Raw genomic sequence first — 15,164 nt, forward strand, 5'->3', positions numbered from 1 at the left:
GAATTCCTGTTAGCATTTTAGGAATCTCTTTCTACCACCCTAAGAAATTGAGATAAAACACACATTTTCATCAGAATCATAAAGACTGACAGAGGTATAATTCCAAAAACAAACAGAAAAATAGTAAAAACTTTCTAAGACAAAACTATACAAGCATATTCTAGTTCTAAAACATCTCCCAAAACCACAGGAAAAATACTTGCCAGAGCTAAATTCTAATCACCTGATCTTAACATTCGTCTCACTGCTTCGGTAAAATACGTACCAAAAGAAGAACCAAACGTATAAAATACTACAAGCGAAAATCACAATTTGCAAAAGCACAAATTTATATCTAAGGGTAAAACACATCTTTTGTACTCACCGTAACTTTACTTCCAACTATCTGCATGCAGTGGTCAACGAAGAGTGGTTATGGTGTAAAAAAAAACAAACAGCAACAATATTAGTAATCAGAGGCTTTTCACAGAAGTTAAGTGTTTAGTAAATTAGTAAACAGCTAACCCTATTTATACTTATAATACTTTAGATCTAGAGAGGCTAAAACAAACATATCAATATTAATTTCTACTATGTTTCAAGAATGTGTAAAGTCTACAAAATAAAGATTCCCAAATAGATGATAATTACTATTAGAGGATCTTTTAAAATGTACTGTAATGAGCTTTTCCTGTAGTGCAATCTAAATATCAAGTAACGCAAGGTTAAGTGTAATCAGGCATCAGATATTTTACCATCTCACAGCTCCTGAAAAAGCTATCAATAGAAAATTCATTTTTTTCCCAAAACTATTGCTTTTTCTTTTCTTTCCTTCTTAAGGAATATATACTATTAAGACTGAAATAAGGTATTTTAGAATATAAATGCTGCATTTAAAGTCATGCATTAAGTTCAGAAGTGAACTTTAGGTTGAAAACTGGAATATTTTTATTGTTATGAATTTAAGGTCTATAATATTGTTTTTGTATTATACTTGAAAAACACAAAAAACATAGATTGCTTATTATTCTACTTTTCTAGGTCATCCTAGCATTTCTATTATAAGATCAGAGTTTGCTATATAATGTGAAGACAAAGAAGCATTTCATATCTACACATGCACATATTCATAAGGAGGAAACGGTTCAAAAATTGCAACTTCGATTGAGGTTTCCTAATGGGTAAGAGATAAAAGAATTTTTGAAAGGCAGAATTGTATTACAGAAAGCAAGAAATAAACTCATAGTCCTAAATATAATTTTATGCCAAAATAAAAATATAAGTTGAATCACTGTTATCATATTCTCATATTTTAATATCAAAACACTGTCCGAAAAACAGCTAATCCACAATCCAAAACCATTAATCTGATAGCAGTTATTATCAAAATCTCAGCTAGTGCTTTAAACAAAGTAAAATTTAATTGAAACCCCAGTAAGTATCTTAAGTTGAAGAGGATATCACAATATACAAAAAGATAATGACGGTTCCAAGTAAACTGTCATTTCAGAGGAACCAATGAATCTCATACAGCACCAGATGCGATAGATCAGACAAGGGAAGCTAAGAGTAACTATTTCGGTCATATCTGGGTTCGATTGTTTCCAATCATATCCAAATCATACCTGGAACAGACCTGAGAACGAAAGGATCTGATAATGGCAAAAGCAAAACCATAATACATCTATACACATACACATATAAATATACTGCAATTTTTAACTATTTGTTATATGTATATAGGTCAGGGTAACAAATTTGTAGATGTAGTTGGTATCACTATTGTAAATTATTTCCTATTGAGATTAAAAAAAATCAATGCTACCTTTCAATGGCTCACATCTTCAAAAATATAATTTTACTTACTTTTTAAATCTCAATTTCAAAGATTATGATTAAATTAGAAATAAACTAGTTTCTTCTAATAAGGATGTCGGCGTTCGACAAACTAATGTTAGGACTTTGGTGAATAACTTTTCCTCATAAATGTCTGTGTATGCTGTTAAATGCATGCAAAATACCCTCTAAATCACTGACATATTGTGCCTGTTTCAGGATTACAAATCAGTAGGACACCTTTTGCAATAATAACAAAGCTTGGTTTTCCATTTCTGAAAACATATGCTGGTGTTTTCGAAATATAGATTCTTTCAGGTTATTTTTGGCCAAATATGAGTATATGTGGCCACATATGACTATAAACCATTTTCCACCAAGGACTCTAGCACTTAACTTTGTTTTAACTTCATGATGAAAGTTTTGATTACCTGTAAAGCATTTTCACAAAGTGGCAGTTATAATCATATCTACTTTAAATGAGGAAACATTTTAAATCAGTGCATCAATATAATGAAAAAGCATAAAAAAGCACAAGACATGCAAAGCATATTTAAAGCCTAGTGAGAGACAAACAGCACAATGGAAACCTTCGTTGTACAGAGGTAAACAGCCATACACTGGGTTATAATTGGTGTAAATTTTATTGTTCTGATCATGAAGAAGTCAAAAGATTGGAGTATTGTTTGTCACTGAATGCCATCCCTCTCACCTTCAAAAGGAAATTACATAAACAATTTTCGTGGTTTTAATGATAGAAAACACAGTACTAATTAACGTCTCTCTAAGGTGAGAAAGCTTCAAAACATGCTTGTCAACGGGCTTTCTTCCATCATAATATTTGGTCCATGAAAAATACTAGCAAAAAAAATGTTTAATCTCAGAACTCTTATAAAAGTGCTGTGCATATGTTGGGTGCTCATATGTATGGTGAATGAAACAAATAAGGACCACAAACTAAGGAGTACTGATTTTGAGACTAATGCCTTAAACATAGAATTTTCATGTCTTTTGAGAAACATTCAATTTACATGTTTTGAATAAAGCAATTCAAGTGAGCTCATCTAATAGTTACCCAAATTTTGGCATTTTAATCTGAAAAATGAGTACATAACTTAAAGTGTGCGTTTCTTTGTTCGCTTGAAGAAGAAACAATATGAGAATAAATGAAAACACATTCTGCACAGATCAAGTAATAATCAAAAGGTCAAAGAATAAGAGCTTCATATAATCTTCATTATATTCAGTCTCATTTACACAAACAACAATAACAACAACAAATGAGCCAGAGACGCTAACGAAATTTATCACTGAAACCACGACGTGATTATTCATATATTATTATCTATTATTATCTGTACTTTGCACTCAGATTCAGTTGTATACATTTACTAGTGTATAAGCTTTTAGGTATTTGAAAAATAACACTAAATGTACACCCTGCATTTCCTAAAGCATTTTACTCTGAACAATAACTTGAGTGCAAAAATGAGAAGAGATTCATCAGAATTTCAAAGTAAAACCCTATGCATCACCTAATTCTATTGAAAACGACGCTCATGGCAAATTCCACTTATCACTTGAAACATATTTCTGCCCTTGGATACCAGAAGCAAATTAAAAAACATGCTGTTGCTCTGCTCTGGCAGAGCTGCAATGTGTTATGTTTAAGTAGTTCAGCATTCAGATTTAGCTTGCTTAAAGTACAATATAGAATTAATACAATTGTAGAATTCAGAGCAAAATGCATTAGTAATTGCCACTGGAATTATTGTTCTGAAATAGCATTAATAGGATAGCCAAATAACTTTAGAATATATTTTTCCCATGAAGACCTGTTTTCTTCACTGGTCAACTTTTTAAATTTAAAATATGTGTGTTTTATATGTATGTATGTGCACATATACACATGTATATAATATATATAAACATACATATATACACACATAAAATCACTGTGTGTATATATACATACATACACACATATATACATACATACAGTTATTTTATGAACTCTAGATATAAAAAGCTTTTTCCTTACAGAAATGTAAAAGATGAATTTTGCCATTTCAAAAATATGACTCTCAAAGAGATTTGATCAAAGCTCCTATTAAATGCCCTCCTTTATATTTTTAAAATTTTTTTATTTTTCTTTGCAAGGCCAAGGCTGGAGGAACGCTTGAGCTCAGGAGTTCAAGATTAGCCTGAGCAAGAGTGAGACCCCGTCTCTACTAAAAATAGAAAAATTAGGCGGACATCATGGCCCATGCCTACTCGGGAGGCTGAGGCAGGAGGATCGCTTAAGCCCAGGAGTTGGAGGTTGCTGTGAGCTAGGATGACGCCACAGCACTCTACCCAGGGCAACAGAGTGAGACTCTGTCTCAAAAAAAAAAAATTATTTTTGATTATTAGGGGTACATAATAGTTGTATATATTTATAGGATACATGTGATGTTTTGATACAGGCATATAATGTGTATTAATCAAATCAGGGTAATTAGGGTGTCCATCACCTCAAGCATTTCTCATTTCTTTGTGTTAGTAACATTCCAATTCCACTGTTTTAGTCATTTTAAAGTATATCCTAACTTACTGTTAATTATAGTCACTTTGTTGTGATTCCTTTATATTAATTAAAGCTGTACAATAACAATTATGAAGCAGCTTACGTAGTTTGCAGTACATAAAATAATGAAAAAACAAAATAGCATAATAAAAAATATTGCTAAAAATTTCATGCAGACACTAGACATGTAGCTTTAATATAAATTTAAATAAAGCTGTGACTGTGCTATATTTGTGTCTTCTCCCTCAAAATAGGAAATTTTCATCTAACGAACTGCTTTTTAAGTGGAATACCTGCAAAATGTTGTCAATTTTTGGTTAAGCGCAGAAAATCACAGCACCCAAACTCACCAGATAACCTCAGAGATTTTGTATCCTTAGTCTGTATTGTTTGTAATAATTAAAGCATCTCATTTCTAATGATGAACAGTTTAGAAATATATATTAAGTTTGTAAAAATACATATATAAATTAATATCTAAATAGTCTACATGAGTACATTGAGGCAAAATTTGAAGAGCTGAGGTTTGTTTATTTTTCAGCAGATATTGCTAAGTTAATTGTTCATTCTGTTGGTGCCAGGAAAATCTCCCTACTTACAGATTTGGCAGTGGCAGAAATATACTGGACAACCATCTCACGCTTGGTGGTAAAATCTTTGTTTCGTAAAGGAGCTTTTTTTTCTTCGTTAAGGTTCATATCCTCCTGTAAGAAAGAACATTTACAGTGAGCACTGATAAATTTCTGCTTAAGAATTTCAGAAGATGGCTGACCAGAGACACCAGCTGCCAGATCGTCTCAGAAAGAAGGAAAAGGTGTAGATGAAAAAGAAAGAACAAACAAATAATCATAGATCAGGGTGTAACTATGAGGGAAAAGTGCCAGAACCTACCAGACATTCCATGGGAAGAAGTTGTGGAGCAGAACAAGAAGGAGCAAGGTATTGGCAGAGGTCAACCCCCTAGAGGCTTGGAGTCCAGTAAAATGGGTAGGTGTAGTTGGTTTTGTTTTTCCCCCCTCCCTCACATCTCTGGCAGTCAGCAGGCTCCTGAGCTGCTGGAGACCCTTTCCACCCTCATGAACCCAAAAGCTGCTGCTGCCAGTGAACTGGGAGCTTCTTGAGGACGAAGCAGCAGGCTGCCAGCCCCTTCGGGTTGCTTCCTGTCGCCATGGACCCGAGCTTAGACGGCAGGTGGCATGCTGCTTCTCCACCCACCGTGCGCCTTTGTCCTCCCCAGGGAGATTCAGCCCCTCAGTTTTCGTCTCACTCGTTCCCAGACAAACATTTCCCAACTCCAGCCCACACTGCAGGAGCCACAGAGTCCGGTGGGTCCAGGGGATCCGTGTAACCCCAGAGCCTGGACATTCTAAGCAGGCTGCCTTCCAGAGAGAGGGATAGAGACGAAAGACAAGAGTGCTAGCTATCGTCCATTCAGACACTTTTCCTCTCCTTCCCCTCCTCCACCTAGGGCTGCCAAGAGAGACGATTGAGCCAGGGCTCTCAGGAGCTGCTTCTTCCCCCCCGTATTGCTGCATGCACCACACCAGGATTTCCACAAAGAGACGGACTCAAACCTTCCCTTGTAAACACCTGCAGAGGACTAAGGGGTTCTCAGACAGGGACCTCCCTGCTCACCAGCCCTCCCTGGTGCTGCAAGCCCAGCTGCTCCATCAGAGCAGTGCACACCCTGGAGCATAGGGACATCAAACCTGCTTGAGCACCCCACAGACAACTCAAGACAAGCATGCTTTTCCCTGGCACGGTCAGAGACTGATCTTTGGGGACCCAGGGACAGGCCCACAGGCCAGATCCCATACCCCCAGGAGTATATCATATTGCTGGGGGGGCATGGAAGGGAGATGTGTGAACTAATCTTGGAAGGTGAGAGAGCCCACATGGGCAGAACTGAATAGAGAGCGCAGTGTGGATCCCAACCACAGCACACTCCTGGAGCAACCGTCCTACCACAGGAAAGCCGCGCTCTTAGTCCAGGAGAGAATCTTGGACAGGAAAGCTCCAAGCCTGCAGTGCCATCATGGGGGAGCTCAGCTAGTTTGAGCTTCTGCCTTCTGGCAGACACCAGAGGGAGACCACAGAGCAGGGGAGGGGGCAGAAGAGAGAAACCTGCCCCCGAAAGCCTGACTGTGGACCTCACATGGCCCTTGCTTCCACAGCCAGACTTTCTGGCTAGGTAGGGCCATCTTAGGCCCTCTGGGACAGCTTTCCTGGTATGGTAATAATGAAACAGCTACCTTACCAGCTATCTTGGAGCCTGAGGGTAGACTCAACCAACCCACCCCACCCAGCCTCACTCCATCACCCACCTCTGCTGTGGTGGAGAATAAGGACTCATCTGGAAGTTCCAGGGCCCCACCCACCACCTGAGACATTCAAGCATTTCTCCTAAGGGGCTAGAGCTGGTCACAAGTCCCCAAAACAACACTGCAGCTTGTTCCTTCTGGCAAGTGCCACCTACTGACAGTGAGGTCAATTTGCACAGCCCTTTACAGCATTTACCGACTCAATCACACGGGGTGTGGTTGATTCTCACTCAGAAGCATCACCTACTGTCTCAGAGATTAAACTGGGCGTGCCAATACAATTCACACATTAAGAAGACCACAGGGCGTGAGAAAGAAAAAGGATCTCAAAAACCTCCATCCTCCCTCATCAAAGAAAGACAGGAAATCTGCCCACATACATAGCTCACCACTGCTACAGCCTACAATCAACTAGCAACAGAGAAAACCAACACACTAAGGATATCTATAACCAAGGCATCCATCCAGAACCTAGACCCCTATCAAAGCACCCACAAGCAAAGCCAACAGATGCTATAGACACTGCATTATGAGTAAGGGGGGAGGAAAAATAAACTAAGCCCCACCTAAAAAAAAGAAAAACCAAAAATAAAAAGTGACACCCGCCCCAGATGAGAAGGAATCAGCAAAAGAACTCCAGAAGTATGAAAAATCAGAGGGAAAGAACACCCCCAAAGGGGAACATCAGTTCTCTCTAGCAACAGATACCAGCCAAAATGAAAATATTGAAATGACAGCTAAAGAATTCCAAATATGGATTGTAAGGAAGCTCAATGAAATTCATGAGAAAATGAAAAAGCAACTCAAAGAAACCAGAAAAACAATTCAGAAATGAATGAAGAATTCACAAAAGAGATCACATATCAAAAAAAAAATAGAACTTTTGGAAACAAAAAATTCATTTAAGGAAATACAAAACAAGTGGAAAGTTTTAAAAAGAGACTAGACCAGGCAAAAGAAAGAATCTCAGAGCTTGAAGACAACTCTTTCAAATTAACTCAGTAAGTCAAAAATAAAGAACAGAAAATTAAGAGGAATGAACAAAGCCTGCAAGAAATATAGGATTATGTAAAAAGGGCAAATAAAAGAATCATGAGCATCCCTGAGAAGGAAGAAAAAAAACACACAAGGGAGGGAAAATTTATTTGAGGGAATAATTGAGGAATAACTTCCCTGGTCATGCCAGAGATTTAGACATCCAGGTACAAGAAGCTCAACAAATACATGAAAGATTCATTGCAAAGAAGCAATCACCAAGACACACAGTCATCAGACTGGCCAAAGTCAACACAAAGGAGGAACTCCTGTTAGCTGTGTGGTGAAAACATCAAGTAACTTACAAAGGAAAACCCATCAGGCTAACTGCGGACTTCTCAATGGAGACCTTACAAATCAGAAGGGATTGGGGCCCCATCTTCAGTCTTCTTAGAACACTTGCCAGCCTAGAATTCACTATCCTGCAAAACTAAGTTTCATATATGAAGGAGAAATGAAGACAAGCAAACAATGAGGGAATTTGTCAAGACCACACCTGCCCTGCAGGAAATACCCAGAACCACATTATACACAGATAAGCACAATAGACACATGCCAGTGTAAAACCACCCAAAAGCTCAGAGCTCATATAAAACAGTAGCACAAGAGATAAAACAAAGCAATAAGGTACTACTCAACAGGATGAACAGACCAGCATCCCACCTATCAATTCTATCAATCAATGTGATTGGGTCAATCAATGAGTCTGAATGCCCCACCCAAGAAACACAGGCTGGCTGAATGGATAGAGAAATACAACCCAAATATCTTCTGTCTTCAGAAAACACACCTAACACATAAGGACTCATACAGACTCAGGGTGAAGAGATGGAAAAAAATATTTCAGGCAAGTGGAAACCTAAAGAAAGCAGGTGTAACCATTCTCATATCAGATAAAACTGACTTTAAATCTACAATAGTAAAGAAAGACAAAGATGGTCATTATATAATGGTAAAGAGAGCAATTCAACAAGAAGACATAACAATCCTAAATATTTACGCACCTAACATAGGAGCGCGCAGATTCATAAAGCAAACCCTACTAGATCAAAGCAAAGGATAAATAACAGCATCATCATTGCTGAAGACTCCAAAATCCAACTGACAGAACTGGAGAGATCATCTAAGCAGAAAATAAATAAACGAACACTGGACTTAAACGGGACTCTAGAACAAATGGGCCTAACAAACATTTACAGAACATTTTACCCCAAAACTACTGAATATACATTCTTCTCATCAGTACATGGAACATTCTCCAAGATTGATCATATCTTAGGCCACAAAACATGTTTGAACAAATTCAAAAAAACAGAAATCATAACATGTATCTTCTCAGACCACACAACCTCCTAAGACTCAATCAGGAAGAAACAGAATTCCTGAACAGACCAATAATAAGCAACGAGACTGAAGCAGCAATAAAAAAATCTTCCAATGAAAAAAAAGCCCCGGACCAGATGGATTCACAGCTGAATTTCGCCAGACCTACAATGAAGAGCTCATCCCATACTGCAGAAATGGTTCCACAACATTGAGAAGGATGGAATCCTCCCCAACTCATTCTACGAAGCCAGTATCACCTTGATACCAAAGCCACGAAAGGACACAACAAAAAAAGAAAACTACAGACCAATATCCCTTATGAATATAGATGAAAAAATCCTCAAGAATATACTAGCAAACTGAATTCAACAGTACATCAAAAAAATATTCCACCATGACCAAGTGGGCTTCATCCCAGGGATACAAGGATAGTTCAACATATGTAAATCAATAAATGTGACTCACCACATAAACATAAGCAAAAACAAAGATCATATGATCATCTCAGTAGATACAGAAAAAACATTCGACAAAATTCAGCATCCTTTCATGATAAAGACGGAACATTTCTCACGATTATAAAAGCCGTATGAGACAAACCCACAGCCAACATCATACTGAATGGAGAAAAGTTGAAAGCATTCCCACTAAGAACTGGAACAAGACAAGGTGCACACTGTCACCATTTCTATTCAATATAGTACTGGAAGTCCTAGCCAGAGCAATCAGGCAAGAGAAAGAAATAAAGGGTATCCAAATTGGGAAAGAGGAGGTCAAGCTATTGCTTTTTGCTGATGATATAATCTTATATCTAGAAAACCCCAAAGACTATACCAAGACACTCCTGAACTGATAAAAAAAATTCAGCAAAGTCTCAGGTTACAAAAATCAATGTACACAAATCAGGAACATTCCCATACACCAATAATAGTCAAGCTGAGAGCCAAATCAAAGACTCAATACCATTCACAATAGCTACAAAGAAATTAAAATACCTAGGAATATACTTAACCAAGGAGTTTTAAGATCTCTATAAAGAGAACTACGAAACACTAAGGAAAGAAATTGCAGATGACACAAATAAATGGAAAAATATATCATGCTCATGGATTGGTAGAATCAACATTGTTAAAATGTCCATACTACCCAAAGTGATTGACAGACTCAATGCAATCTCCATCAAAATGCCAAAATCATATTTTACAGAGCTAGAAAAAATAATTCTACGCTTTGTTTGGAACCAGAAAAGAGCCCGAATAGCCAAAGCAATCTTAAGCAAAAAGAACAAATCTGGAGCTATCACATTACCAAACTTCAAACTATACTACAAGGCTTTATTTTGTGATACACATGCATATGACACTTTCATTAGACAAATTGTTTTTCTTCATGTTGAAACTCATGTTAACCCTTACAATATATGAAGACACCCTTGATGGGGTCAAAAAATCAAGTTGGAAATGAATGTGCTTCAAAATGCAACATCAAGTGAAAAGTCAACCTACAGAATGAGTGAAATGTTTACAAATCATATGTCTGATAAGGATGTGTACCCAGATATGCAAAGAATTCTTAAAATTCAACAAAAAGACAAATAATTGGGCAAAGGATCTGAATAGACATTTCTCTTAAAAAGATATACAAATGGTTAATAAGCACATGGAAAAGATACTCAACATCATTCACCACTGGGGAAACACAAATCAAAACCAAAATGAGATACCAATTCATGTCCATTAGGATGGCTAGGATAAAAAAAAATGACAATAAGAAATGTTGGCAAGGATGTGGAGAAATTGGAACCCTCACACATTGCTTGTATGAATGTGAAATGATGTAGCCACTTTCGAAAAGTCTGGCAGTTCTTCAAAAAGATAAACACAGAATTTGTTACTATGTGACCTAGCTTATATCCAAGAGAATTGAAAACATATGACCACACAAAAACTTGCACACGAATGTTCATAGAGGTATTCATAGTAGCCGAGAAATAGAAACAATCCAAGTGTCCATCAACTGATGAATGGATAAACAAAATGTCATATATCCATACAATGGGATATTATTCAGCCATAAAAACAAAGTACTATAGCACAGATGAATCTTGAAATCACATTATGCTAAGTGAAAGAAGCCAGTCACAAAAGATTGCATGTTATATGATTCCATTTATATTAAATGTCCAGAATAGGCAAATCTACAGAGAAGAAAATAGATTAGTGGTTTCCAGGACCAGGGAGAAAGGGAGGGAGAACTGGGGTAAGTCTGATTATGGGTATATATAGAGTTTCTATTTGGGGTGATACAAACGTTCAAAAATTGTAGTGATACTTGCACATTTTGAGTATACTAAAAAATGAATTGTACATTTTTAATAGGTGAATTTTATGGTATGTGAATAGTATCTCAATTATTTAAAAAATCAATATTTTTATCCCTTTACTCTTTCAGTAATTCTGACCATTCTGAGTTTTTTAATCAAATAAAGTAATGGGCAAAGAACAATATTACAGTTATTTTAAAGACTCATGTGATAATGTGGAAGACAAAGGATCCATGAAAAGGAGTCAAACTGCATCTATCTATTGAATAGCAACCTCATTGACAGCAAAAATCTCATGATCAATATTTGCAACCACTGCAGTAACTCCTATGATGATTCATTCATAGTCAATACCTATAAATTTTGTGTTTATATATGAACTGTCTTCCTAATCTCTTCCATCACTGTCTCTACTCTCACCTTTCCTCTTATATCCTTATTTCTCATTTGTATATCTTACTTGTTAATGACTTACTAGAAAGCAGAAGATACTTTTTTCCTCTCTCTCTCAGAGGCTGTAGCATTGTTGAATCAATGTAGAATCACAGAAACTAGGCTGAATGGCACTTTTAATATAGTCCACAGATGTTAATCTATGTTCTACATCTGTTTCAACTGACAGGGAACTCACTACCTCCTCAGGCATCCCAACTCCTCTTCGGACAGCTTAATTTTTGCCAAATTTTTCATTGGAGGACTGGATGTAAAATACATACAACAAAATACTAATCATGTGTTAAGGTAGAAGGACTGTTTCTTTTTTTCCTTCTCTACTTTTAAAATTTTGAATCACTTATTTACTAGACACATACTATATACACCAGGGACTATGCTGGGCTGGCTAGGGGAGTGCAAATTTGATAGACTGCTTTAATACTCAAATGTTATTATTTATGAAGTACTTAGAACAGTACCTGATACTTAGTAAATGCTATATATGTTCGTTGAATAAATAATTCATGGTCTAGTGGGAACAAATAATTGTAATAGAAGTATGTATAGGATTCTTTGAAAACACAGAGGACAGATAGAAAAATCAGAGAATTCTTCACCAGAATTTGGGCCTCAAAGGAAGAGAAAAATTTGACTAAAGGCAAGGAGACCAGCTAGGTGACTCCAGCGGTCATCTGTAATTTTTGGCGGCCGAACATCATTTGAACATGCTCTCTACATTTTAATACATCTCCACATTAGCAGTTCCACCCATCTGTAAAAACTAAATTTGTCAGTCTCCCTCGTAACGAGAGTACAGGCGTGTGGCTTAGTCTCCACCAATAAAATGCATTTATAGTAGGTGCAGATTCAGAAGTGAACTACGTGAGGAAGTAGGCCACAAATAGGCCATCCATTTTGCTGGCATGAGAGGCAACAGAAGTGATGTAGTTATGGAATTGATGGCAGTAGCCATATCTTTTTCATTAAGACAGTTTGACCAAGTGGCCCTGGGGTAACAACAACTCCTTAATTGGACTGTGTTTCAGTTGTGTGGTTCTGGAAGTTATTGATATAATACTGTCTGGAGCCTGTTTCTGCAACTGTCCTTATTCAAGAGCTACCTAATATCCTTAATAATATGTTCTAACTTAACAAACCAGAGTGGATTTTCTTATGTTCGATAATTTGTGCCATTGAAGTAATTCAAGTGACTAGAGATCAGAATTGAACTAAGAAGGAATATAGTCAGACTGGACAGAAGGAAATTAATTTATGAGTCACATAAATGTTATATGAAGGCAGTATTCTTTCTTTGAGGAGAAAATATACCTAATAGCTTCAACTTATCTTCATGTGACATGGCTTAGTACACCATGTCTATCTCTCTCAAATACTCTGTGGTTTGATAAATGCAAGGAAGGAAAGGACCTCCACAACCCTCATTTTGAAATACTATACTTCTATTAATTCAGCCTGTGATTTTATTATCTTATTGGCCAACCACGTCATTCTGTTAACTCATATTGTGTTTGTTTTTATCAAAATCCCTAAATTCTTCTCACATATGGTAAGCTATGTCTATTGCCTCAAAACATTCTGGTTAAATTTCAGTTGTCATAAATCTGCACCCTCCAAGTAGAATCAACTCTGGAACACTGACAAGATTGTCTGTATTTGTGTATTTCAAAGCCAGGCCTAAGAGTGTGATAGTGCCACCTTCGTCACCCTCTAGGTAGTCTGCTCTCCTTCCACTGCCATTTCTACATTACTATGTACCCCCATTCAATTTTTAATGGCATATACTGCTGAGATCATGTCATCAGAGTAGAATTATTTTGTAAGGAGGTAGGCAGTACAGTAAGGAAAATGTAAGATTATACACCTCAGAGGAATGTTGTCAAGATTGAGTGTGATCATGCATGTCAAGCCTGGTGTATATTAACTAGCCTTCAAAGAATGCTAGCTATTAGCATTGTTACAACCTCCCCAGCCTCATTTTTTTAAATTACTTTTCATCTTGGCCCTTATGTTTTAATAATGCTAGGCTGTTTGTAGCTTTGCCACATACACTATGTTGTTCCATACTTCATTATTTTGTCCATGATGCTGTTCTCCTTGCCTGAAATATTGTCATCCTTACCACTCTTTCCCTTTGTTAACTGCCTCCTCCCAACCCCTGCCAAATCCATATGTGGCTAACTTCAAGATTGTGCTCAACCACTAATTTTTCAGGAAGATTTCCCCTAAAACACCTCATTTGGAAATGACTACCCTCCTCCTGCTCTTCCATATTAATTCCTTATGTAGCACATACATTGAAACTATGGGGTAAATCAATCTCCGCTAAACTATAAGCTAACTGAGAACAGGAACTTATTTATGCTTGTACTCCCAGCAAAGAGCACAGTTCCTGGAATGCAGTCAACACTTAGTAAATATTTGCTGAACCAAAGTGATATTTAGGACCTTTTCTTTAAATATTTTAACTTACATTAGAGTCACCAACATTTTTAATACCTGTAATTTGCTGCATAGGTTGATTAGGAATGGGTATCATTCAAATGAACAGAAGAGACCGTAATGACTCATCTTATTCTTATAAGAAATATACTACTAATTAGGCAATTTATACTTCCAAATCATTAACTCTAGCTTTATAATGCAATAATAAAACTATTTAAATAGAGTAATATTCATAATTCAATATTAACTCTAAACAATGTAATTGAATATGAAACTACTTCTAAACACACTGATTTCTTATAGTACTCAAAACAAAAGCAAGCTTTTAGCATGTTTAACGTTTATGTGATATATCTATAAAACATGAGAAAAATGTAGTATTTTGTGGTTTTAAAAAATACTGTTTGAAGTCTAACTGACCACTTATAATGTTTTTAAAGACACATTTGTAAATACTAAACCATTTTTTTCTCCTTCTACATAATGCCATGATACAATTTCCCATTATAGACAAATTCCTTCACTTCTTCAGCAAACACTGTTATTACTGAGGAGCCATATAAGAGTAGGGTCACATAAGAAGGTCAAAAGTTGAACTAGCTGCCTATTCATTTGTATTCTCGTTCATTCATGTTCACTTTCATTCTCTTCTCTCTCTCCTTCTCCCTCTCCCACCAGCACTATAAATCTGTAAACAGGTGACGACATAAATTTTTAAACTTTCCCCTCATCTTCTAACGTGATTTTCTATTTTCCTATCTATTGCACTGTTTTTCTATTTTGCTTTATGAGAGGTAAATGTCAACCTTCTATGTTCTTACATCTCTTTCTTCCTTATAAGATAGAAGTAACCCACATTGTTCCTTCCTTTTATAAATCT

At 36.5% G+C, this 15,164-nt stretch overlaps 1 protein-coding gene across 1 annotated transcript in view; it reads right to left on the reverse strand.

The window, feature by feature from the left end:
• Positions 1-15,164, reverse strand: part of DIAPH2 (diaphanous-related formin 2) — a 914,924-nt gene that overhangs the window by 838,571 nt on the left and 61,189 nt on the right. The window contains exons 4-5 of the mRNA XM_012650030.1: positions 4,981-5,085; positions 365-385 (exon numbers count right to left, since the gene is read on the reverse strand). Coding sequence (XP_012505484.1) covers positions 365-385; positions 4,981-5,085 — 126 coding nt within the window. The remainder of the gene's footprint in view (positions 1-364; positions 386-4,980; positions 5,086-15,164) is intronic.

This window comes from Propithecus coquereli, unplaced genomic scaffold (assembly GCF_000956105.1).
Source record: "Propithecus coquereli isolate 6110/MARCELLA unplaced genomic scaffold, Pcoq_1.0 Scaffold31, whole genome shotgun sequence".
In the NCBI taxonomy this organism is placed as follows: Eukaryota; Metazoa; Chordata; class Mammalia; order Primates; family Indriidae; genus Propithecus; species Propithecus coquereli.